Below are 25,289 nucleotides of genomic sequence, written 5' to 3'. Positions count from 1 at the left end.
GCTAAACCCTTGGTCCTGGTTTTGTTGTGGGCCTTGACTCTGACCTTGATTGTAGCCCTGACCTTGGATCTGGCTTTGGCCTTGGTCTTGGTCATAGTTCTCAAACGCCGCCGGATCCCAGTCCCAATTGTCAAACGTCATCTGATAGGGATTCCCGTAAAACAATTGCATCTGCGGCTGACCATATTCCATGAGGCTGGCACCTGGATCGTTTAAATATTCCGTCCCTGAGACATCGTTCCGGTAGGAGTTGCCGGCATTGTCTTGCGGGAAGAAAGGGCCACCAGCGAAGGTATCAGAGCCCGGCCAAAGATCATCCATTGGCTCCGGCACGAGTGCTCGAACAAACTCTGGTTGTGGTTGTGGTTGTGGTTGTGGCGGCTGTTCGAGCGCGAAATCTTGCGCGCCGTACCCTTGTTGGTCTTCTGTAATTGGTTGTGGTTGTGGCATCTGCCTTGCAGCTGCGTCTTTCTCTTTCTGCTTACTTAGGACTTTCGCCACGACATCGTATGCGCTCTTGCTGACAGCGTCAACGGTTCCCATCGACCAGTGATCGGAATGGTCTGGTCTGACTTGGTCTTGGTCTGGTCTAGACCGCCAAGACTTGGTCTGGTCTGGCGATTTTTTGAGACCGTGGTCGGACCGGTCTAGATGATCGGACCGGTCCGGCTATAAATAGGTCCACGTGACTAGATCTTAGACTAATCTAGCCAGAAAATTTAGCACAATATGAGTCATTAAGATCAAGGTAAGTCTTCTACTTACATAGAACAATCAAGTCCTTAACAACCTACTTATATACTATTGTTATGGAGCCTTCAACACCAACCTCACCGTCCCCATCGAATATTATAAGACTAGATTTAACGTCTCTTACTCCATCTCCTATCCCCACGTCATCACCCACCCCTATACTATCACCCACTCCTATTCAATATCACGAATCTCCAGATGAGTTCGTGCAGGGCGGTATCACGTACGTGAAACGTGCAATAATTGCAAGGAAGGATTTCCGTCAAGGTACATCACACATCTGGAAGTACGGACTCCAATACATTCGAGATAGCGATAAGAAAGAGGTGTATTACTGCCATGAGTGCAGGGTTGGGAAGAGCAAGCAAGAGTTGTTTGTCATCAATGGCACTTCTAGGATCCGGAATCACCTGGAACAGAAGCACCAGATTGATCCCCAGAGTGGCATCAAGCGAAAGGGTTCTGTACGGAAGTCTATAATCGACCAGCAAAAGGATGGGGCTGCTTCCAGCATCTTTTTCTGGAAGGAGTCAGTAGAGAAGTTTAAAGAGCTTCTAATTCGTTGGATTGTGTACTGCCATATCGCCTTCTTTCAATTAGAGAACCAGTACTTTCGTGAACTACTCCTCTTTTTAAATCCGGCACTACTCAACCACCTCCCGAAGGCTGCGAAGACTATCCGAAGCTGGGTAATGAATGCATTCATATCGAAGAAGCAACAGCTTAGGGAGGACCTACACCATTCACGGAGTAGGATCTCTATCTCCTTTGATCTCTGGACTTCACCAAACCCTTACGCTATCCTAGGCGTCGTCGCTATGTGGATTGATACTACCGGCATGCGACGTGTTACCGCTTTAGGTATGCGACGTATATACGGCGAACATACTGGAGAGAATCTTGGATCGGTGGTCCTTGAATTGCTGGAAGAATACGACATTAGCGGAGATCAGATTGGATACTTTATGCTGGATAATGCCTCGGCAAATGATACCGCTGTTGAGTTTATACTCAAGGATCTCTGCCCATGGATGAAGTCAAAACAACGTCGTCATCGCCGGCTGCGTTGCTTGGGCCATGTCATCAACCTCTGTTGCCAGGCGTTCCTTATGGGGCGAAACTGTGAGAAGTATCTTGCGAAGCTGGAGAAGCATCATCAACGTGGCGACTATACGAAGGTGGAAGAGCTCTGGAAGAAGTTCGGATGTTTGGGTCGTCTTCACAACCTGGTGCGATACATCAGGCTTACTCCACAACGGCGTGAGGAGTTTGCTACAATTATTATCGGCGGAGATCTTTCGCAATTCGACGGGCTTGAGCTTATCCAGAACAACTCGACCCGCTGGAACTCATGGTTTTATTCGATTACACGTGCATTAAATGTTCGAGAACGTTTAGAGCTCTTCTCGGCTCGTCATGTACCTGGAAAGGGCTCCGTAGGGATCGCGAACTTTAAGCTTGATGGACAGCACTGGTTTGAGCTTGAAAAGATTGAACTCGCTCTCAAAGACTTCTATGCTGCAACTTTGCTTTCTGAAGGTAAGAAGACGTCACTTGCGGACTGGTTTTCAACTTTGGACTGCCTTCTCCGGGAGATAAGCGAGACGAAGGATCACTACCACGACATCCACACTGAGGACGATAACAACTTTACATGGAAGTACCTTCAAGGCTGCGCTGATGCTGCTTGGTTAAAGTGCGTTGAGTACTATAACAATCAGCAGCTGAATTGGCAAAATCGATTCCCTGAAGATACTGACCTTCCACCGGCATATTATGCGGCTCAAATCCTTGATCCATATCGCAAGTGGGGATGGTTCAGGCAAGAGTGGGTTCTTCATGGCGACGAAGAGAAGAAGAGGTGGTTTGAAAACGCACAATTAGCGGTGAAGCATCTCTGGGAGACAGAGTATAAGGGAAGGTACCCTGTCGAGATGCTGCCACCACCAGCCAGGAAGGAGAGAGATCCTGACCCAGCATTTGATCGCCAGCGGGAACATAAGCGCATTCGAATAGACGCTCCAGTTTCTACAACTGATTTGTATGAACAATACATCTCTACTGACCGGCTTCATAACGAAGAGGCAGGTTGCAATGAGGCTATTGCGTACTGGCTATCTCGCTACGACTCCCAACGAGATCTCGCTCGCTTCGCTCTAGACATGTTTGCGATCTCGCCTATGTCGGATGAATGCGAACGTCTTTTTAGTAGCGCGAAGCTTACTATCGTCGATCGCCGTGGTAGGCTGAAGGCAGATATTATAGAAGCGTGCGAGTGTCTCCGGGCCTGGTATGGAAAGCCCCAAGCTGAGGGGAACAGCGATATCGAGGATAGTGAGAACGAAGACGACTAGATTGACAGTCAGTAGTAAAACACATTTCCTCGGCTTCCTTCTTTGCTTCAGCCTCATTCTTGGCGGTCTTGTTGGTCGGACCGGTCTGGTCGGACCGGTCCTTATGTAAGCACCTGGTCTGGTCTGGTCTGTACCCTCAGACCAGACCAGACCAGACCATTCCGATCACTGCCATCGACTGAAGCCACGCTATCAGCTTATCGATGCACGATGCCACCTGAGATTTGTCGCCTGTCAAGTGGACACCGTCTAATGCGAGCTCCAATAGGAACACAGTGAGTCCTTGCATGACTAGAAAACATATCAGTTAATCTACCTTTCTGAAAACCGATATAACTTACTCATATGGACAGCGGCCCACCACGGACCGTTCTTATAGAACCACGCTGGGTTTGGAGGATCAGGTAGCATGGAAGTGATGGCGAGTGCTGCACCAATGCAACCTTCAGCCATCTTTTTGTTGAAACGTGCCGAATCTTCACTTTGTCCCTTGATGCGCAGATCCAGACGACACAAACACGGGCGGGTAATGCATACCTTGGCGTTTTGATAGTAGAGATGGAGTAGCAACTGCTCCCTGCCCAGATTATGCTCTGATGGAGTCGCAGATGGGTCGTGCGATAGTGACTTCAAAGCCCAGGCTTCCAGCTCTTCAGACAGCGAACTAATTTTGGCTTGTGCACTCTTCCAGGACTTCGCCGACTTCTTTCCAGAGTACAGTCCTGAGAGGATCTTGCCCATCAGTATGTCAAGCCTGACATAGGCTACGTCAAACGCGTCCACGACTGTATCGGTATGTGCTTCACCCGTGGAAGAGGCAGACGCCCGAATTATAGAATGGGATGAAATAGACTGATTGGATTGTGCGTTCCCATGGGCTGCCTGCATATCTGTTCCAATTGTGCCTGGTGGAGGTACCGTGCAGTCCTTGGCGGCTATAGCACGAGGACGTCCAGTTATTGTAGTCAGAACGCACTCGATGGAATACAAAGCCCACCAAATTTGGGCCAATGCCATCTTCCTCTTGGAGTCGACAGTGACATCTTCATTTCTAAGATGGAGTCCTGCAGCTTGTGCATGACGGATAGCTATGCCAATCGTGTACCAAGCCCTGGGGATCGATTAGTACGCGAACATACTACTCATAGGGTAGCGGAATCTTCTCTCCAAAAGTGTACGACTTACTTGCTGACATGACCGATCGTTAAATAGTAAAAGGAGAGCAGTCCCGTTGCCTAATACTGTCAGAAACGGGCGCGCTTTACCCATAAGAATACTTGCCCGAATAAGAGCCTGATCGGGACGCGAGATAAGAGTGTCGACTGAATCAAGCTGTAAGAGATGTACTGCTCTCGACATGTAGACCAGGTGGTCATGATCATCGGCTCGCCAATCAGCTCCGATCAGATGTGAGTAGCGCGCACCAATAGCGAATACGAGATTCAAAGTGGCCTTCCACTTGGGGCACACGTTGACGGTGTAGCCACGATCTCTATTGAAGAAGGCCCGCAATTGGTTCTCATAGACTTCATCCAGGATCTTGAAGGGGCGGTGAACGGCTTGTGAGTAGTAGTCAAACAGCATAATAGCCGTTTGAGCAGTTGGGAGGATGTGTGGATTTTCAATGTCGATATCGATGTGTATGTGATCGAGGTAGAAGTAATAACCGGTAAATGAGTTTTGATGAATGCCTTTTTTCTCGGCCTTTTGCTGACGCTGACGAAGCGCCTCAGCGCGCTGGTTGAAAGCCTGACCGGATTCTCCAGGGGGTCCATAAGGCATATTAGAAGGCTCACCTTCAGGTTGTTCGACCTTGGCCTCAAGGGCACGTAGCCACTGAGTTTGCGAGTTGCGACCACAATAGCCTGCGGTGTTGTTCGCGTCTTCATTTTGTAGAAGATCCTCCTGAATGAAGTCCAAGTCTTCGTTGGAACCTACCGAGGCCGAAACAAAAGCCTCGCCGCCATCGGCCGAGTTGAGGCTTCTTGCATCTTCATTGTCCTGGGACGACGTCTGTCTTGGCCGCTTGCTGTGCGAAGTGTTTGGTCGTGAGAGAGTTAGCGGAGGAGGGGTGTCACCGTCAAACGAAGCCAGGGTATCCTGGACCCTCCTCCTTGCCTGCTCGTCGAGCTGGCTGCTGATATCAAGCAGGAGCTGGGTTAGCACTTCGTTCTTATGTACAGCTCTGGCGCAATGTTAGCACGAGTCGCGGTCTGCATGATGGCTGGGGCTACCGAACCCTCGTAGCCGATCCTTGCGTTCTTCGTCATAGTGACAGTCGGTTTCATGTTTGGCGCAATAGACGCAGCGTGGACGTTCACCAGAGCATTTGATCTCTGGCTGTAGTCAGCAAGCTTCGAGCTGTAGCCAGGAGAACATCAGCTAGGCGAAGTCTCGAGGCATGGATGGAACTAGGAGGGGCCCACTTCGTTTGCGGCACTGGGTACACTAGGCGCAGCCGTCAGTGCCGATCCAACATGCAAGCGTGTATACAACTACTACTTACAGCCTTGCTCACTACGTCAGTACGCACTCGGGGCGCTCGTGTGGCTGCCGGCATCTGGTAGTCGCGACCTTGGATCCTTGGAATCGCCACTTTTGCGTCTTGTCGATACGACGAGCTGAGGCCCTCAGGCGGACCGGACCGGTCGTCCATGCAATCAGTAGCCGAAAGGCGAGTACGGTCGACGGTCGAAAGGCGTGGGCGAGATGGACAACATGTGCGTCAGTGTAGTGGGTCAGCTCGGATAGCGTCGTCAAGCTTGGCGGTGGATGAACTTGGGCATCTCTGGCGGAGAGGAAGGATACGATTGAAGACACAGGCATTACAGGCAATTAGGCGGGATAATTATGTTATGTATGGCTAACTTCGTGACGAGAAATGCTGTGATTGGTCTGGGCGATTACCGCCGCGACCAATGGACAAGTAAGTGGCGACGTCATGTGTGGGAGAAGCTGCCCACTTGTGCATTTAGGTACCAGATTGCGGAACGACCAATGGATGCATCAACACCTAGCCATCTATCCCACATTGGCCAGCCTTCGGTCTCTCTTCGGTGCCGCCAGCCTACCATGAGGTTGGAAGACATTGTAGGCGCAGGAGCATGTGAGGCCTGTCGCGGTCGCATCACAAAGGTAAGGCCGACGTGCTGATCATCGACGGCTTCGAATCTTCGAATACGAGCGAATCGTTTCTGACATGTGCTAGTGCTCTGTTGAACGTCCGCAATGCTCACAATGTCACAGGCGTCAGACGCCATGCAACTACCTGATCCTGCCTCCGGCCCGGCCCGACATGTCCAAACGCAGCCAGCAGCCTAGCTCACCAGAGCGCGTGGCAGATTATGGGCTCGAGCAAGTCTTTGCTCTCCTCCGCTCCCAGCCATTTCATGTTGCCCAACAAATTCTCATCCACATCCGTCGTGGTACTGACATTCACTCGATTCTGCGCTACGTCGAGTATGGCAGTCTTCGTCTACAGCTGATGCTTGTCCCGGATACAACATTCCAATTCACGTCGCCCTATCTCGCCGACATGATGCCACTCTTTCAAGGCACCGATAACCCATATCTCAGCTCGAGACTGTATCAGGCTTTGTCAGCCGAGGCATCCCAACAAGGTACCGAGGCTGTAGAGCATGCCATCTACCGCGTGCCTTATCCCGGTGCTCGCATCTATGATCCACGAATATCGCCCGAACTACTCAAGCCATCCAAGTGGACTTCAGTGAGCTCGGATCATGTCTTTCTTACTCGGCTCCTTGAGGCATACTTGTTATATGAGTATCCGCTCTGGCCATGCTTCCACAAGGATCATTTCCTCGGTGATATGACTTCTGGAAGAACTGATTATTGCTCGCCACTCCTTGTGAATGCCATTCTAACAGCTGCATGCCATGGGATGGGTACCTTGCAAGACCGCGCCGAGTTCTGGAACCCCAAGACGCACAGCTATCTCTGTATGGCCGAGACGCGGCGACTCTGGAAGCAGGAGCAAGAGCAAGGTGTCTTAAGCCTCCCTTCCGTTCAGGCCGCCACTATCCTAGGCAGAGTATACTTCGCCAACGGAATGGATAGTATGGGCTGGAGCACGTGGACTGATGCGGTGGCTATTGCGAACAAACTAGATCTGTACGATATAAAACCACACTTTAGCGAGAAGGAACGTGTGTCGAGAACCATCACAGCTTGGGGAATATTCTCGCAGCAGTCGTATGAGCCAAATTACTCACCTCACAATGCCACACTTCTAGGTGCTGATTCAGATTTAGATTCTCTTGCTTCTACCTCATGAAGCCTCCGCTTTCTCGATTTCCACCCCAGGATGGGCTGCCGAACTACGAACATGCGCAAGACTTTTTTGGAGAGATATGGGTCAAATACCCCCTCGTAGAACACTTGGTACGTCTCGATGTAGAAAGCACGGTTTGGCTCGATACATCCACATGATCACCTGTCCATCAAAGAGAAGCTAATTCGCTTCAATAGATTCCCATTCATCTTGGGCAGACCTTCTTAGCCTTGATCAGGCTCAGGTGCATCATGAATGACGTAGCGAGCAAAGCACTTCCAGAAGAGGACGGACAAGACGAAATTGACTTACAGCAAGCATCCCGCTACAACAGTATGCTCATGCAATGGTTCCGTGAACTTCCCGAACCTTTACAGCCACGGAATATTGCAATGCCTTCCCATCTTCTTCTACAGTAAGGTGAGCGCCGGCCCACAGAATATTGGATGACTAACCTGGTGACTGCAGTATGCAATTCCATAACTTGATCACTATGACCTTCCAGCCTTTCTTGAAGCACGAGAAATCTTTTAACGTATTCAAAAAAATCGATGCTTTCCAAAATCAGGCCGGGTTCAGTCCGACGAAGCTGTTTAATACATCAAAGGCAAGTCTGCAAACACTACTTCACATGTTCTACCATCGACATGGCTTCGACGCCTACTATATATTCTTGCTTCAAGTCCTCGTCCAGCTCGGTTTCGACGCAGTGGAGCGTTTGCGCACCCCGGAAGCACAGCAAGAGCACTTCCCAGCCGTCATGAAGGCCACAAGAGCCACGCTCATCTTGTGCGCCAAGGGCTTGCGCGATCAGGGCCGTAACTTCTACCTGTCCGAGCTCATATTCCGCATACTCCGCGACGAAATGAATCCAGTCGATGTCAAGCTACTCAGGGATTGGGCACGCGTCAAGAATGAAGAAGAGAGAGAAGAGCTGATGATGGAGCACATCCAAAGCGACTACCCCGTGAACGTAGAGGCCATTACTTGTGACCCTACAGAGCGACGTCTGAACCGTCTTTTAAAGTCCATGGGCGAATTAAAGCTACCAGGTGATGGTGGTCCTTCATCAAGTACTCAGCATGTACAACAAGCATCTAGGACATGGCGGACTATCGTGTTCTAGTCATCACAGCTGGAGGGGGGGACGAATGTATGGAATACCGCGAGGTATAATTCACAAACAGCTGGACGGGGAACACAGAGACGTATAGGATAAAGCAAGGCATTATTCATGAACACACATAGATAATATGAGGGCATACACAGCGACAGTTCAATTAGTACTAGGTATCATCAGCACGAAAAAAAAATCAAAAGTTTCAGGGTGCAAGAACAAACCTTCCCAATATCTATCGCATGCAGCCTATGTCGCACCTCGAGATATCACATCCTTCCAGATTTACTCCTCACCCACTCCTCCTAGCTCCATCACCCCTAAGCCTGCGCACAAAAAATCCACCCGTCCACGTACCCCGTACTCTCCCACCACCCGGTCTTCCCGACCAAACTTGCCCAACCCGAAATCGAAAGCAATCGTATGGACCACCCACTCAGATCAGTAATCATCCTCCACCCAGTCTAGCTTCATCCGTGCATTCGAGACGATACTTCGGGAAGGAATCCCTTTTTGCTTGGCGAAGCAAGTGTCATGTACGCTCAAGCGGCATTTCTTGCCGAGCCAGCGAGTGAGGGGCAAGGGGGGAGCAAAGTGGTCTGATTTGTGGGTGCATCGGCCGATGAGTGGATTTGGTGTAGAGGGCTGTGTGGATAGTGGCAAAGTTTGGTGTGAGGGCTCGGGGAGCGTTTGGGTGTAGTGCATTTCGTGGGATGTGAGGGTGGTGGACGCGTGTGGGGGCTGTGGTGTGGTACATAGATGATATTTTGCGAGTTATCTTTTGATGGGGTTGTAGAACGGGGATGTATGTGCATTGTTTTTATGTTTGTTTATTGACACGATTGATACATCTAAGCTACATGCTCACGTGACAACCTCGATGTCGTACCATTTGCTCGGAGATTGTAGACTACTTTCTATGTACCCCTCAGATACACAAACCAATTTCCTCGCGAAGTAAATGCTTGAATCATCCCTTCTTTACCCTCTTTTGCTGCTCGCGTTTGTCGGCAATTTTCTGGAATATACTGCCGTCGTAGACGGCGCGTATGTCCTCCTTCTCAGAGTCAGTAATATGCTACAAAAGAAGCAAATCTTCCATTAATTACCTTCATCAGGCGACCGTCTTCGGGCCAAAGCATCAGATAAGTCGCGGACCCTAGCCAAATTAGCATATTCTCCCATGCCACTCTCCAACAACTTAGACTTACATTCGAAGATAAACCCACACCACCCGATTGGATCATTGATGTTCCTCTGTCCGGACAGCACATTTCTCAAGTCCTGAAATGTCAGGTAATCCCTTCCGTCCGCGTACTTTGTAAATATCTCCTCAAACTTTGCTGGTATAAACCTGCCCTCAGTATCATACGTTCCCGTGTCACTGCCATGACGCGCCCGATGCACATTGTGTAAAAAGAGGCGGAAATAAGGATCTGGCAGCCAGCCCGGGCAAGTGGGATACGAAAAGTTGATGTGGATTACCAGGACGGCAAAAGCGGAGAAGAAGATGCCAAGGCCTAGACGGTAGAAGCCGATGAAGGTGTCCTGCGGCCAAAGCACACCGTCGTGATCGCGGTCGAAGAAGTCGCAGTGTTGTTGAAGGACCGTTTGGTGGGCGTGTTTCTTTGCCCAGTCGTCTTTTGTGCTTCCTTGGGGTGTTTGTTCGGAAGGGGCGAGATTGGCGCGTGCGACGGCTTTTTTGGCGTTAGTAAGGTAAGGATGAGCATCATAGCTATGACCCGACGTACCTGCGTGCTGGAGTTTAGATTCCTTGTCGTTGATATATGGTTTTCTCTCCTCGGTAACGGGTACATTAGTGATCGAGTGTACGGGTATCCCATCTTGTTCCCCACATTCCTCATGCTCGTTTACTCCATTCATTTTCGCAATCATAATAGAGTTTGTTCGATGGACACAAAGAAAGATATAAGTGAAAGAAAGATCAAAGAGACATCCGCCCCCAAGCCATCACATTCCACACAATAAACCGTGAGATGCCCAGTCGCCCATACCGGATCGAGGGCTCACCATGACGTCAACGACTCTGCCAAACGCCGTAATGTACCGGCCCAAGCAACTTCGGGGTATATGCTCCAAGGCACGGACGCGTAATAATGTCAGTTTCCTAGGGAAACTTGCGACAGATAGGTGTATTTTGTACGTTGTTGTGGCTGCAGACGCCGGCATGCTCCGCGGCCAATCATGGAAATGTAGATTTGAGTTGCAGGGCGCCGTAACCTGATCGCCAGAGACGCATCAGATGTAAAGATCTCGACGAAGGACCCTGTATACATGGATAGGTAGCAAGAGCTCGAAATTCGTGCTCACTAATAGAGACTCGCCTATTGTTCTCAGGCATCAAGAAGAAGCACGATAGTAAAAGTATTATACGAAGGACACTCAGTGTGTGAGTGCAACAACAAGCCCTTAAGACCTTGACATGTGATTACCCTGTGCATACTTTGAATCCAACATCTTCTCCACGTTGTCAAGTATTGAAATCTCCAACTGGTAGAAGGCGACATCAGATGCAGTTGCACACAGGTTCATACATTCAAAGTGAATGCGATAGGAACTAAACATGAGTAAAGCGCGTTAAAGTGGGCCCAATCAGGGTGTAGTACAGCATTCAGGAACTTACGAAAAGATGCAAGAGCTGTGCAGTCTTCAACAGTCTTTCTCATCCTTGCAAGATGGATATAGCCAATAAGCATCGTTTAAGAACCGCTGGAAAGCGTTCTCTTGAAGTTTGCCGCGTTCGACAGTTTGCCTCTTACTTGCCTTCTTTGGCATGTTGAGCACGACCAATAGACGGGCGAGTTTGTAATCCTAAGCCTACGCAGTATTCGACAGTTACTCAACTAAACTGCCCAATGCGGTATATATGTCTAATCAGTAGGCGCGAGTTTACTTTCGGCTTTCAGTTTTGCCGCGTTCAACAGTGGTTCCATAAACCTGCCTAATACGGCAATTTGGATCTGGCTAATAGTTGCGCAAGTTTGGTACAAGTTTTTAGGGTTTTGCTGCGTTCCTCCCTTAATACGGTATATATCTAACTAGTAGACACGTAAGTTCGCTTTGTAAGTTTCGTTTAGAGCTACCTGTTACAAACCAAGACTAGATGTCTCCCCTAGACGAAGGATGCGAGGTTGGAGGCCAACTGTCGCGCAAGTCACAAGGTGATGACCCGCGCGGGGCGCGCCAAGGATCACGTGACTGCCATCACGCCAAGACGGTGCCATCAGTGATGGCATAACCTGAGGGTGATAGCACCCATCACATACTGAGGCTGACATCGGTGATGGCAGGCCTTGGCTGTGATGGCACAGGACAAAGGCAAAGAGTATATAGTTGTGGAGGATTCCCTTGATACACTCGTTGTGGTCAACTCTCTCATAAGTTCTTCTCTTACGCAGATTGATACTAGTTGTTCTATCGTTTATATAGAATTAGATTGTTCTTCCAAATACCTACTATCCCACCTAGTCGCCCGACAACCCACGCGGAACCAGTGATCGGAATGGTCTGGTCTGACTTGGTCTTGGTCTGGTCTGGCGATTTTTTGAGACCGTGGTCGGACCGGTCTAGATGATCGGACCGGTCCGGCTATAAATAGGTCCACGTGACTAGATCTTAGACTAATCTAGCCAGAAAATTTAGCACAATATGAGTCATTAAGATCAAGGTAAGTCTTCTTGTCAGATAGCAGGGTTACTCGACGTTGGCAGCAACCAATCAGCGTAGAGAGGATCAGTGCGCCCCTCAAGAGGGCCACAAGCGCGGACACACGATAGACAGAACACAATACACACAATCATCAACATCCATCACTTTTGTGCAATATCTCATTATATCTGACACTTCTACTTACATAGAACAATCAAGTCCTTAACAACCTACTTATATACTATTGTTATGGAGCCTTCAACACCAACCTCACCGTCCCCATCGAATATTATAAGACTAGATTTAACGTCTCTTACTCCATCTCCTATCCCCACGTCATCACCCACCCCTATACTATCACCCACTCCTATTCAATATCACGAATCTCCAGATGAGTTCGTGCAGGGCGGTATCACGTACGTGAAACGTGCAATAATTGCAAGGAAGGATTTCCGTCAAGGTACATCACACATCTGGAAGTACGGACTCCAATACATTCGAGATAGCGATAAGAAAGAGGTGTATTACTGCCATGAGTGCAGGGTTGGGAAGAGCAAGCAAGAGTTGTTTGTCATCAATGGCACTTCTAGGATCCGGAATCACCTGGAACAGAAGCACCAGATTGATCCCCAGAGTGGCATCAAGCGAAAGGGTTCTGTACGGAAGTCTATAATCGACCAGCAAAAGGATGGGGCTGCTTCCAGCATCTTTTTCTGGAAGGAGTCAGTAGAGAAGTTTAAAGAGCTTCTAATTCGTTGGATTGTGTACTGCCATATCGCCTTCTTTCAATTAGAGAACCAGTACTTTCGTGAACTACTCCTCTTTTTAAATCCGGCACTACTCAACCACCTCCCGAAGGCTGCGAAGACTATCCGAAGCTGGGTAATGAATGCATTCATATCGAAGAAGCAACAGCTTAGGGAGGACCTACACCATTCACGGAGTAGGATCTCTATCTCCTTTGATCTCTGGACTTCACCAAACCCTTACGCTATCCTAGGCGTCGTCGCTATGTGGATTGATACTACCGGCATGCGACGTGTTACCGCTTTAGGTATGCGACGTATATACGGCGAACATACTGGAGAGAATCTTGGATCGGTGGTCCTTGAATTGCTGGAAGAATACGACATTAGCGGAGATCAGATTGGATACTTTATGCTGGATAATGCCTCGGCAAATGATACCGCTGTTGAGTTTATACTCAAGGATCTCTGCCCATGGATGAAGTCAAAACAACGTCGTCATCGCCGGCTGCGTTGCTTGGGCCATGTCATCAACCTCTGTTGCCAGGCGTTCCTTATGGGGCGAAACTGTGAGAAGTATCTTGCGAAGCTGGAGAAGCATCATCAACGTGGCGACTATACGAAGGTGGAAGAGCTCTGGAAGAAGTTCGGATGTTTGGGTCGTCTTCACAACCTGGTGCGATACATCAGGCTTACTCCACAACGGCGTGAGGAGTTTGCTACAATTATTATCGGCGGAGATCTTTCGCAATTCGACGGGCTTGAGCTTATCCAGAACAACTCGACCCGCTGGAACTCATGGTTTTATTCGATTACACGTGCATTAAATGTTCGAGAACGTTTAGAGCTCTTCTCGGCTCGTCATGTACCTGGAAAGGGCTCCGTAGGGATCGCGAACTTTAAGCTTGATGGACAGCACTGGTTTGAGCTTGAAAAGATTGAACTCGCTCTCAAAGACTTCTATGCTGCAACTTTGCTTTCTGAAGGTAAGAAGACGTCACTTGCGGACTGGTTTTCAACTTTGGACTGCCTTCTCCGGGAGATAAGCGAGACGAAGGATCACTACCACGACATCCACACTGAGGACGATAACAACTTTACATGGAAGTACCTTCAAGGCTGCGCTGATGCTGCTTGGTTAAAGTGCGTTGAGTACTATAACAATCAGCAGCTGAATTGGCAAAATCGATTCCCTGAAGATACTGACCTTCCACCGGCATATTATGCGGCTCAAATCCTTGATCCATATCGCAAGTGGGGATGGTTCAGGCAAGAGTGGGTTCTTCATGGCGACGAAGAGAAGAAGAGGTGGTTTGAAAACGCACAATTAGCGGTGAAGCATCTCTGGGAGACAGAGTATAAGGGAAGGTACCCTGTCGAGATGCTGCCACCACCAGCCAGGAAGGAGAGAGATCCTGACCCAGCATTTGATCGCCAGCGGGAACATAAGCGCATTCGAATAGACGCTCCAGTTTCTACAACTGATTTGTATGAACAATACATCTCTACTGACCGGCTTCATAACGAAGAGGCAGGTTGCAATGAGGCTATTGCGTACTGGCTATCTCGCTACGACTCCCAACGAGATCTCGCTCGCTTCGCTCTAGACATGTTTGCGATCTCGCCTATGTCGGATGAATGCGAACGTCTTTTTAGTAGCGCGAAGCTTACTATCGTCGATCGCCGTGGTAGGCTGAAGGCAGATATTATAGAAGCGTGCGAGTGTCTCCGGGCCTGGTATGGAAAGCCCCAAGCTGAGGGGAACAGCGATATCGAGGATAGTGAGAACGAAGACGACTAGATTGACAGTCAGTAGTAAAACACATTTCCTCGGCTTCCTTCTTTGCTTCAGCCTCATTCTTGGCGGTCTTGTTGGTCGGACCGGTCTGGTCGGACCGGTCCTTATGTAAGCACCTGGTCTGGTCTGGTCTGTACCCTCAGACCAGACCAGACCAGACCATTCCGATCACTGGTAGCGCCTCTAGTGTGGGTACCACTCTTCTACTACTGCTCGCTATTCCTACTGCCGGTGTCCTGGCTACTAGTGCTCTTTCTAATAATATTCTCTCTCCTGCTATTGTGTTCTTATTAACGCTTGTTGCGCTAGCTGCGTTCGCTAGAGATGCGTCGGTGGTCGTGGGTTGTACACGGGTCAAATCTCAACCGGTCGGTTGGCGCGTGTATAGACGGCGTCTTAGAACGCTTCTAATACGGCTGTAACGGTTGGTCGCTAGCCACGAACGACGCCTGATATAGCTAACAGTGAGCTTAGTATAGATAACTCCGCCTTGCTAATATAGGCAATCTAGGGAACGCGCGGGGTAAAGAATCTATCTCTTCTTAACCTAACTGTCTGTGACTGCTGTGCAATTACTAATTAGTGTTAGAAGGCCTTGTACGATCGTACGGTGAATAACAGTAACTAAGGTAATCTTGTGTATTGGTATTCCGGTGTATAATGATTCTACGAATGTGAGGGCTACGAAGGTATACATAACGTTGGGTCCGAGTTGGGCCGAAGTAGGATCGAGGCGGTACATTGGGCCTCATTAGGCGACACACCGTGTGTATGCCGACACTAGTGATATAAATAACCTTTGCAGGTGGCCTTGTTATCATGGGCATATTCTTATTGCAATGTGTTGCCATTCAGGACTACCCTTCTTGGAATCGGCCCGATGCTTCTTGGCCGAATGTTCTACAACCTTCACTTTCACTCCTTTGCCGTCATGTGCTTACGCACATCTCATGTATATAACCTTGTGTATCTACTCCGTAGGACAATCAACGCAGTTCTCATATGCAGTTGTTGACGTCTTGTCTACTGCGATACAATGGGGCGCTACGGAGTCTACATAGCGATTCGCGCAAGTGATTAATTATTAAGCTTTATGACTTTTTGCCAATGTACAACTTGTGTCTATCACAGAGCAAAAGAAAACCACCATATGCTGTGTTCCTGAAGTAGGGAAGGAACCAAAATCTCAACAGCGTCTTCCTCAGCTTGGGGAAACAAATATTAAACCCACGACCTATGAGGCTATTGCACTGATATCCGCAAAATATTACTGTAATTGACCCTCGTCTAGCCTCTTGGTCCTAGTTTTGCTGTTGACCCTGGCCCTGGCCCTGACCCTCAAACGCCAGCGGATCCCATTTCCACTAGCCAAACGTCGTCTAGTTGTCAGATATTCACTCTCATCTGGAATACTGATGAAATAGATAATAATGGTGATGATATTGATGATTGATTGTGTGTTTGTTCTGTCTACGGTTGTGGGCACACCTAGGGGGTGCCAAGTCTTCCTGTGATCCGATTGGCTCTCACAGATGCCGGGTCGCGCTAGTCTAACCCAGCGTCTGTACGCTCTCATCTTCAACAGTGCTATTATCTGACACTAGTATGGGTTCCCATAGAACATGTTCATGCACGGCTGACCAAACTCATAGAGCCCTGCATTGGAATCGTTGAAGTAGCTAGCCCCTGATATATCATCCGGGTAGAAGTTGCCTGTGTTGGATTGGGGCAAAAAGGCACCATTACTGAAGGCACCACTACTGAAGGCATCGGAGCTCGGCCACATACTATTCAGTGATTCCGAAATGAGCGGTTGAACGTAATGCTTCTGCTGCGAAGCAGGGGTAACATTATGGGGGCTGTACTGTTGTTGGCCATCTGTTGTCGGTTGTGGCTTAGGCATCTCCTTTGCAGCCGCTTCTTCTTCGCTCTGTTTACTCAGAATTTTGGCCACGACATTGTATGCACTCCCGCTAACGGCATCGACTAGTTTCATGGACTGCAGCCATCTTATGAGCTTATCGACGCACGATGTCACGTGAGATTTGTTGACAGCCAAGTGGATGGCGCCTAATGAGAGCTCAAGGAGCACTGTGAGACTTTGCATGACTGCACAGTACATGTCAGCGAAGTCAGTTTTAATATAATTTGTAATGCTTACTGATATGCACAGCGGCCCACCAGGGGCCGTTCTCGTAGAGCCACTTGGGGTTAGGGGGGTCAGGCAGTATAGAAGTAATGTCTAACGCCGCACTTATGCAAGCTTCGGCCATCTTCTGATCAAAGTGAGACGATTCTTTGCTCTGTCCCTTGATGCGCAGATCCAACCGGCATAAACATGGGCGAGTAATGCATATCTTGGCGCTGTGGTAATAGAAGTAAAGCAATAACTTCTCGCGACTCAAGTTGTGCTTAGAAGTGGCGGAAGATGGCCCGTTTGCCAATGATTGGATAGCCCAAGCTTCCAATTCTTTAGAAAGTGAAGCAATCTCGCCCTGTGCAACCTTCCACGACTTGGAAGACTTTCTCGTGGAATACAGACCAGACAGAATCTTGTCCATCAGGATGTCAAGCCTGATATATGCTACATCGAACGAATGCACACTCACATTGGTACCCTGCTCATTGATAGAGGAACCAGACCCTCGACTCAAGGACAAGGTGGTAGATAAGTTGGGCGTCGTATTTCCATGTGATGTCTGCATATCGGACCCCACTACGCCTGGCAGAGGTACTGTGCAGTCTTCTGCGGCTATGGTGCGAGGCCTTCCAGTTATGGAAGTTAGGATGGACTCGATAGAGTATAAGGCCCACCAAATTTGGGCTAGCGTCTTCTTCCTCTTGGGAGAGATGGCGGGATCCTTGAATCTAAGGTGAAGACCTGCAGCTTGGGCATGACGAATAGCGATACCAATCATGTACCAAGCCCTAGAAAAGCGAGTTAGGATGTGATGAGATTTCCAATGTACGACGCATGTGTCCTTCGGGTCATTGCTTACCTACTAACATGGCCGATAGTTAGATAGTAGAATGAGAGAAGACCAGTAGCCTAACAGGGTCAGATGGAACGCACTGAATGGGTAAAGATGCTTACCTGTATTAGTGACTGATCGGGATGGGAGACAAGAGTGTTCATGGTATCAAGCTGCAAGAGATGCACCGCTCTCCACATGTACACCAGATGGTCACGGTCGTCGGCTCGCCATCCGGCGTCGACGAGGTACGAGTAGCGCGCACCAATGGCGAATATGAGATTCATTATGGCCTTCCACTTGGAGCTTACATGGAAGGTGAAGCCGTGTTGCTCACTAAAGAACATCTGCAATTGGGCTTCGAAGATATCGTCCAGGATCTTGAAGGGACTGTGGACGGCTTTTTTATAGTATTCAAACAGCCGCTCGGCGGTTTGAGCAGAAGGAATGATGTGTGGGTCATCAATGTCGATTTCGATATTGGTACGGTCGAGGTAGAAGTAATAGCTGGTAAAGGATCTTTGATGAACGCCCCTGCTTTCAGACTTCTCCTGACGTGCATGAAGTGCCTCGGCACGCTTATTGAAGGCCTCGCCCGTGTCTCCAGGTGGTCCGTATGATATACCAGAAGGTTCGTCTTCCGGTTGTTCTACTTTGATCTTGAGCGCGCGGAGCCACTGAACCTGCGAGTTACGGCCCAGATAGCCTACTGCACTGTCTGCATCATTATTCTGTAGGAGATCTTTCTGGATGAAGTCCAAGTCTCCATTTGACCCCACTGAAGCCGAGACATGAGCTTCTCCGCCATCGGCAGAGGTAGGGCTCATGGCGTCGTCGTTGTATTGGGGTGACGAGACTTGCCTCGGTCGCTTGTTCTGCGACACAGGCGGGCGTGAGAGAGGAGGGGGAGGAGTGTCATCTTCGAACGATGCTAGCGTATCCTCGACCCTCTTTTTGGTCTCATCGTCGAGCTGGCCGCTGATATTAATTAGAAGCTGGATTAGAAGCTGGTTTTTGCGTATTGCCCTGGGGCATTGTTAAAACAAGTTGTGGCCGCATGATTCGTGCAGTTGACGAACCCTTGTAGCCGGTCCTTGCGCCCCTGGTCATAGTGACAGTCATGGTCCTGCTTAGTACAATTGAAGCAACTTGGACGATCACCAGAGCATTTGATCTCTGGCAGCAGTCAGTAAGCGCTGGCCCTGGTCTCGGCAAAACAGCAGCTAGCCGAAGTGGCGAGGCATGGGACTAAGAGGGACCCACTTCGCTTGCGGCACTGGGTACACTAGGTGCGGACGTTAGGACCGATCCAATAGGCAAGCTTGTAGACAGTTAGTACTTACGGCCGTGCTCACTACGTCGGTACGCACCCGGGGCGTTCGTGCAGTCGTTGGCATCTGATAGTCGTGACCTTGGATTCTAGGGATAGCCACCTTTGCGTCTAGCCGATTCGAAGAACTGGGGCCCTCAGGCGGATGAGGGTACTGGTCGTCCATACAGCCAGTATCCGAGAAAGGGCAATAGGTGCTGGGGACAGTCCGAGGTTGTAAGGGCGATGGATAACATGTGCGTCCGTGTGGTGGGACCCCTGGGATAGGTTTGTCAAGTTGTCTGACGGTAGACTTAGGGCAGAGTTTCGTAGTTATGTAGCTCTGACGGAGAGAGTGGGGTTGTTCAAAGATACAAGCGTTTAAGTTGGACAGTAAGCAGGATAGTTGTGGGTACGTAGTAGACTTCGTGACGAGAAACGATATGATTGGCCTAGGCAATTCCAGCCGCAGCTAATCGACAGGTAAGTGGCGACGTCATATGTGGGAGAGGCTGCGAGGATCAAACCCCACATGTGTATTTAGGTACCAGATTGCGGAACGCATCGCCCAGTTGACATGAAGGTACCAGCACCTAAATCTCCGTCCCACATTGGTCAGTATTCGGTCTCTCTTCGGCGCCGCCAGCCTACCATGACGTTGGAGGATATTGTGGGCGCAGGAGCATGTGAGGCCTGTCGCGGTCGCATCACAAAGGTAAGGCGGACATGCTACATGTTAACCATTCACGGCCTAACCCACTCTGACTTCCACTGACTCTGATATGTGCTAGTGCTCTGTCGAGCGTCCGCAATGCTCACAGTGCCGTCAGCGCCAGACGCCATGCAACTATCTGATCCTGCCTTCGGCCCGGGCCGAGATTGTCAAGCGCAACCAGGAGCAGCGTATGCTGTCACAGCGTGCCATAGACGGTGGGCTCGAGCAAGTCTTTGCTCTCTTGCGCTCCCAGCCCGTTGATGTTACTCAGCAAATCCTCACGCAAATCCGCCGTGGCGCTGATGTGCACACGATTCTGCGCTACATGGAGTATGGCAGTCTCCGTCTACAGTTGATGTTGATCCCGGACACGACGTTCCAATTCACATCGCCCTATCTTGCCGACATGATGCCGCTCTTCGACGGCATCGACAACCTATACCTCAACTCGCGACTTTACAAGGCCTTGTCCACTGAGGTAGCCCACCATGGCACCGACATTGCAGAGCAGAGACAGCAAGCCATTTACCGCGTCCCATACCCCGGCGCCCGCATCTACGATCCGCGAATTTCACCCCAACTGCTGAGGCCATCTAGGTGGACTTCGGTCAGCGCAGATGATGTCTTTCTCACCCAGCTCCTCGAGGCATACTTGTTATACGAATTCCCGCTCTGGCCCTGCTTCCACAAGGATCATTTCCTCGACGATATGACTGCCGTGAGGACGGATTACTGCTCGCCACTTCTTGTCAACTCTATCTTGACCGCTGCATGCGTCAGTCTCCCCTTGAAATCGTTTGTTCGCCCATGTACTAACTAACCTTGCCAGCATGGACTGGGCACCCTGCAACACCGCGCTGAGTTCTGGAACCCAACCACCCACACGTATCTTTTCATGGCCGAGACGAGGCGAATGTGGGAGCTGGAGCAAGAGCAGGGTGTAATAAATCTTTCCTCTGTCCAAGCAGCCACCATCCTAGGCAGGATATACTTCGCCAATGGAATGGACAGCATGGGATGGAAGACATGGACTCATGCCGTGGCTATGGCGGATAAACTAGATTTGTTCAACGTGAAACCACATTTTAGTGAGAAGGAGCGCATTTCGAGGACCATTACAGCATGGGGCGTCTTCTCACAACAGGCGTACGAGCTCACAACACCTATCTCTCCCTATCGTGTATCAAGCAAGATGCTAATCCAAATCCAGGTTCTCCTGCTTTTACCTCATGAAGCCTCCGCTTTCTCGACTCCCACCCCAGGATGGGCTGCCGAACTATCAAGACGCCCATGATTTCTTTGGGGAGATCTGGGTCAAGTACCCCCTCGCAGATCACTTGGTATGTCCAGCCATGTGAACAGCACGGCTAATCTTCAAGCTGCCCATATGGTCTACCCGTCGGTCAAACACATGCTAATTAGCTCCACTAGACTCCTATCCATCTCGGGCAAACCTTCCTTGCGCTGAACAAGCTTAGATATATTATGAATGATATAGCGGGCAAAGCACTTCCAGAAAAGGACGGTCACGACGAAATTGACATACAACAAGCGGATCGCTATCACGGCATGTTCATGCAGTGGTTTAACGAGCTTCCTGAGCCTTTGCAGCCACACAACATCGCAATGCCGACCCATCTTCTCCTGCAGTAAGGTGAGCAACCGCCCACAGAATGGTGGATAACTAACCCGGGAACCGCAGTATGCAATTCCATAACCTGATCACCATGACCTTTCAGCCCTTCTTAAAGCACGAGAAATCCTTGAATGCATTCAACAACACCGATACTTTCCAACAAAAAGCTAGGTTTAGTCCAAAAAGGCTGTTTGCTGCGTCAAAAGCAAGTCTACAGACGCTGCTCCACATGTTTTACCATCGGCACGGTTTCGAAGCATACTATATATTCTTGCTCCAAGTGCTCGTCCAGCTAGGCTTCGACGCATTGGAGCGTTTGCGCACCCTAGAGGCACAGCAAACGCACTTCCCAGCTGTCATGAAGGCCACAAGAGCCACCCTCATCCTGTGCGCCAAGGGCTTGCGCGACCAAGGCCGCAACTTTTTCCTGTCCGAGCTCATATTCCGAATACTGCGCGATGAAATGAACCCCGTCGATGTAAAGCTACTCAAAGACTGGACGCGGATCAAGGATGAAGAGCAGAGGGAGCAGTCGATGATGGAGCATGTGGATAGCGAGTATCCCGTGAATGTAGATGCCATCACCTCTGACCCAAAAGACAAGCGTCTGAACCGTCTCTTGAAGTCCATGGGCGAGTTGAAGCTACCTGGTGATGGTGGGGTGGCACAATCGAGCCAGGGCGAACAGCAGGCGTCGAGGTCATGGCGAAGTATCGTGTTTTAGCCACAATGGTGTAAGGGGGATACAGAGCTGGCAGGTGGTATACGAGTAACGCTAGGCATAATACACGAACATAGATATCTATTATACGGTTACATTGCAGAATCAGAATCAGACTTATGGTTTCCAATCCCTTATCAGCTTTATCATCTTCGATATGTGTTCACAATCTCTTCTACACTCGCACGTCACCGCAGCCCCGGTACCCGACTCATCCATCCCCTCCCACTCCTTTTTTCACTAATCAGTACCATATTGCAAAACTACCCACATTCACGTGCCTTGCAACAGCCAGTCTAGTCCCGTCTTTCTAAACATTTTCTTAACGCGAAACTCCGAAAGAACACAGTAGTGGGGGCATCAACACGTCAATTAGAAAATCTCTTCCCCAGTCTAACTCCATCTGCGTATTCGAAACAGGGGAGGGGGGTTGGTAAGAAAGAAAGAGGACACGGCGGGTCTTGTGCAGGAGCAAAGCTCGTCGTTTCACACGTAAAAGGTTGGTCAGCGGCTTTGTAGGCCGAAAGCTAATAGGGGCACAGGGGAAAGTGGACTGATTACAGTAGGGTCTCGGCACGATGGATCCACGCTACGAGCGGAGCAACGGTCCTTCAGGGTAACTTTGTCGGCCTCACCATTAGTGAGTGCATCCTCAACCCTAGAGCTCACAATGCGCAGACTCTACAGCAGCAGCCCGCGCTGAATTTGCAGGCCACATCGCACACGCTGTGATTGAGCCAGTCAAGGCGTTCGTTCCACGAAGCAGCTTGCACGACCAGATACACGCGCAGCTCTCCCGCGATGCTACACATGCAGGTGTTGGCAGACTCCGCAACAATCAATCGGATCGGCATGATTGATTCCTATCTAGGTTAAAGGCTGCCTAATGAAGTAATTCTTTAACCTATATAGGAATCAATCATGTCAATCGATTGATTGTTGCGGAGTCTGGGTGTTGGACTACGTGCGACAGCACCGCGCTGAGGCGGCCCGCAAAGAGTCGCTGGAGCGCGATCCTTTTAGCTGTTTCGTGTTCGCCGTCGCTTGTTTAGTAGGACCCTTTTCGTCGTTAATTACTTCAATATACTTTATGTCTTCTTAGGCCTTACGCATACAGTGTGTAACTGTCGGATCGTGAGTATCGGTAGAGACGTCGGCTGCTTGACACTTCGGCCCGACTTCGGCCCAACTTGCGCTGAGCTTAGGTATACCTTCGTAGCACCTATGATCGTAGAGAATAAATACCAATACCAGTCACTAGAAGAACCTCGTTGTTGTTATTCACCCCGTACGATCGTACAAGGCCTACCAACAGTAACAAACATCTATTCAACCTACGAGAGCATAATGCCATGAACTACATCGAAGTGATCCCGCAATTCCTTCTTACTAAAGTCCCTCTTTGGGCACGAATGATGAGGGCATTGGACGCCCTGCCCACTGCTATTATCCACCTGCTTGTTGATGTGATCCTCGATGTGCTCGGCATAATGGCCAGCATTTTCCATTTGCACGAAACGACCCTGCGCCATACAGTACGGACACCGACGTGGCGCTGCAAGTATGCCTTCTGAAATGATGGGGCCGTAAATAATGTCGGGATTGTTGGTGTGCTTTGTGCAATGCCTACCCCAGTCAAGGTCACTTAGAAGCCAGAGCCCACACTCAACACAAAACCTAGCCCGTGTTGGTATCGTCATCTGGGTATACACGTCGTGACTTGTGGCAAGATGTGCATGAATTTCAACCACGCAATCGGCTTGAAATTTGCATGAATCCTATTGACATGAGATACAGCCCGTCGGGAGGTGGTCGCTCATATGGGTTGCCACCGCCTCCGCATGATCGATTTGGCCAGAAGTGCATGAACCCCACTTGCAGCTCCAGTACTTCTGTTGCAGACCAGCAGTGAGTCTCTTTTCCATCTCGTAGTTCTTGCTTTTCTGCGAACATTTGAGCAGGTGGGACTTCATTGGGATACTAATTGCAATAAGCATAACCTCAGGAGCGTGCAGATACACAGCTATGCAGAACGCTTACCGTTTAAGTTGAACTCCACACCAAGGACAGCTCCCTAATGCATCAGGCGAAGCATCTGGATAAAATGGCTTATGCGCTTTAGGTGCAGCGGCCCTAACAAATGGCCATAAGATATCGAGGATTGTACTATATAGGGCATATGCCCTATATAGATAAGAGATAATAATCGAACGCGTTATGTCATATTTAAGTTGGATATCTAACACAGGCGGTAGTAGATAGGGAGACTTAAGGCAGTTTACGGATGTGTGGAATGTTCTCGCCTCCCAAAGCATATGGGAGGCGGGGACCAATTCTGATGCTAGCAGCGTAGATGCAAACTCACCCTGCCCGCGTCCAATTAAAATTAGCGAGACGCCAGAATCGACACCTATATAATCAGCGCTGCGCTAGTGTGATATCTCAAGTATACTTACGTCGTTTTATACGTTGTATAGCATTCCTGGTATCCCGAAGGATCGCCGCGAAAGTGTCTTCGTGTCCAGCGCGGTCTAACTGTGCCTGCATCATTCTATATACCGCGGATGGCTTCATAACGCAGGACGAGATTACTCTAGACTTGTTTCCAGTTCGTCGAAGTACTGGCAGGTGTGACAACTCCTGCTTGTAAGGAAGGAGTAGCCACCTAGACCATTCATAATTGCAGAGCGAGAATATGTCGCTGCTAGTGCTAACTGTCGAGACGCGGTGAGAGCCTTCACTAGTATTCACGGTGAATCAGGCTTCCCGTGCTCTGATTGGCCAGGCACTGATTAGTCAGCTGCTCCGTGCGCGCACCATAGATATTCTGTAACGGTGTGAGGAGAGGAGGAGGACTGCGTTGCATTGTGTAGCTATGGAGGAACTGCAGCTATATAGGTGTGTGTGATGAGAAAGTGTGGTAGCGATGGCCGTACCCAACTCTCACCCAAGTCGGTCTTGGCAAGTCCCAAACCGTTACATATTCTCCCTTCTCCCGTAGCTCCAATACAACAAGTTCACGCACATTTCTCCACCTTCATCACTAACGCCGTCGATGACCTTATCCGCAATAGCCATGGAAAGAAACAATGTGACGGGACACATATAGCACTTGTTAGGGTTATCAATTAGAAGCATTATTCGCCTTTAGTAACGTGGTTGGCAAGCGAGTCGGTCACCCCACCAACTTTAATCACCTACTCTATCT

At 49.6% G+C, this 25,289-nt stretch overlaps 10 protein-coding genes across 10 annotated transcripts; 4 read left to right on the top strand and 6 right to left on the bottom strand.

The window, feature by feature from the left end:
* Window positions 1-212: 212 nt before the first annotated feature.
* PtrM4_026680 (uncharacterized protein) lies at window positions 213-317 on the bottom strand (the record flags this gene model as incomplete). The annotated part of the gene is made up of 1 exon (XM_066103731.1): window positions 213-317. The coding sequence occupies one exon, from the start codon at window positions 315-317 to the stop codon at window positions 213-215; it is 105 nt and encodes a 34-aa protein (XP_065965933.1).
* A 492-nt stretch (window positions 318-809) lies between these two features.
* Window positions 810-3,107, top strand: PtrM4_026670 (uncharacterized protein; the record flags this gene model as incomplete). The annotated part of the gene is made up of 1 exon (XM_066103730.1): window positions 810-3,107. One exon carries the CDS (start codon window positions 810-812, stop codon window positions 3,105-3,107), a length of 2,298 nt encoding a protein of 765 aa, XP_065965932.1.
* A 136-nt stretch (window positions 3,108-3,243) lies between these two features.
* PtrM4_026660 (uncharacterized protein) lies at window positions 3,244-3,848 on the bottom strand (the record flags this gene model as incomplete). Its single annotated transcript, XM_001932385.2, has 2 exons — window positions 3,244-3,398; window positions 3,449-3,848. The coding sequence occupies 2 exons, from the start codon at window positions 3,846-3,848 to the stop codon at window positions 3,244-3,246; spliced, it is 555 nt and encodes a 184-aa protein (XP_001932420.2).
* Window positions 3,849-4,158: 310 nt separating this feature from the next.
* On the bottom strand, window positions 4,159-5,763 carry PtrM4_026650 (uncharacterized protein; the record flags this gene model as incomplete). Its single annotated transcript, XM_066103729.1, has 5 exons — window positions 4,159-4,218; window positions 4,293-5,292; window positions 5,347-5,443; window positions 5,534-5,555; window positions 5,614-5,763. The coding sequence occupies 5 exons, from the start codon at window positions 5,761-5,763 to the stop codon at window positions 4,159-4,161; spliced, it is 1,329 nt and encodes a 442-aa protein (XP_065965931.1).
* Window positions 5,764-6,179: 416 nt separating this feature from the next.
* On the top strand, window positions 6,180-8,524 carry PtrM4_026640 (putative C6 transcription factor; the record flags this gene model as incomplete). Its single annotated transcript, XM_001932384.2, has 5 exons — window positions 6,180-6,242; window positions 6,316-7,319; window positions 7,379-7,508; window positions 7,596-7,813; window positions 7,867-8,524. The coding sequence occupies 5 exons, from the start codon at window positions 6,180-6,182 to the stop codon at window positions 8,522-8,524; spliced, it is 2,073 nt and encodes a 690-aa protein (XP_001932419.2).
* A 961-nt stretch (window positions 8,525-9,485) lies between these two features.
* On the bottom strand, window positions 9,486-10,399 carry PtrM4_026630 (caleosin domain containing protein; the record flags this gene model as incomplete). The annotated part of the gene is made up of 4 exons (XM_001932383.2): window positions 9,486-9,572; window positions 9,625-9,674; window positions 9,727-10,212; window positions 10,267-10,399. 4 exons carry the CDS (start codon window positions 10,397-10,399, stop codon window positions 9,486-9,488), a joined length of 756 nt encoding a protein of 251 aa, XP_001932418.2.
* Window positions 10,400-12,433: 2,034 nt separating this feature from the next.
* On the top strand, window positions 12,434-14,731 carry PtrM4_026620 (uncharacterized protein; the record flags this gene model as incomplete). The annotated part of the gene is made up of 1 exon (XM_066103728.1): window positions 12,434-14,731. One exon carries the CDS (start codon window positions 12,434-12,436, stop codon window positions 14,729-14,731), a length of 2,298 nt encoding a protein of 765 aa, XP_065965930.1.
* A 1,597-nt stretch (window positions 14,732-16,328) lies between these two features.
* PtrM4_026610 (uncharacterized protein) lies at window positions 16,329-17,289 on the bottom strand (the record flags this gene model as incomplete). Its single annotated transcript, XM_066103727.1, has 2 exons — window positions 16,329-16,837; window positions 16,890-17,289. 2 exons carry the CDS (start codon window positions 17,287-17,289, stop codon window positions 16,329-16,331), a joined length of 909 nt encoding a protein of 302 aa, XP_065965929.1.
* A 497-nt stretch (window positions 17,290-17,786) lies between these two features.
* On the bottom strand, window positions 17,787-18,527 carry PtrM4_026600 (uncharacterized protein; the record flags this gene model as incomplete). Its single annotated transcript, XM_066103726.1, has 1 exon — window positions 17,787-18,527. The coding sequence occupies one exon, from the start codon at window positions 18,525-18,527 to the stop codon at window positions 17,787-17,789; it is 741 nt and encodes a 246-aa protein (XP_065965928.1).
* A 1,134-nt stretch (window positions 18,528-19,661) lies between these two features.
* Window positions 19,662-22,084, top strand: PtrM4_026590 (uncharacterized protein; the record flags this gene model as incomplete). The annotated part of the gene is made up of 6 exons (XM_066103725.1): window positions 19,662-19,724; window positions 19,801-20,499; window positions 20,554-20,870; window positions 20,935-21,064; window positions 21,156-21,373; window positions 21,427-22,084. The coding sequence occupies 6 exons, from the start codon at window positions 19,662-19,664 to the stop codon at window positions 22,082-22,084; spliced, it is 2,085 nt and encodes a 694-aa protein (XP_065965927.1).
* Window positions 22,085-25,289: the final 3,205 nt, after the last annotated feature.

This window comes from Pyrenophora tritici-repentis, chromosome 1 (genome assembly GCF_003171515.1).
Source record: "Pyrenophora tritici-repentis strain M4 chromosome 1, whole genome shotgun sequence".
Classification (NCBI taxonomy): Eukaryota; Fungi; Ascomycota; class Dothideomycetes; order Pleosporales; family Pleosporaceae; genus Pyrenophora; species Pyrenophora tritici-repentis.
Note: the sequence above shows the minus strand (reverse complement) of the source record. Positions and strands in the feature narration are given on the sequence as shown.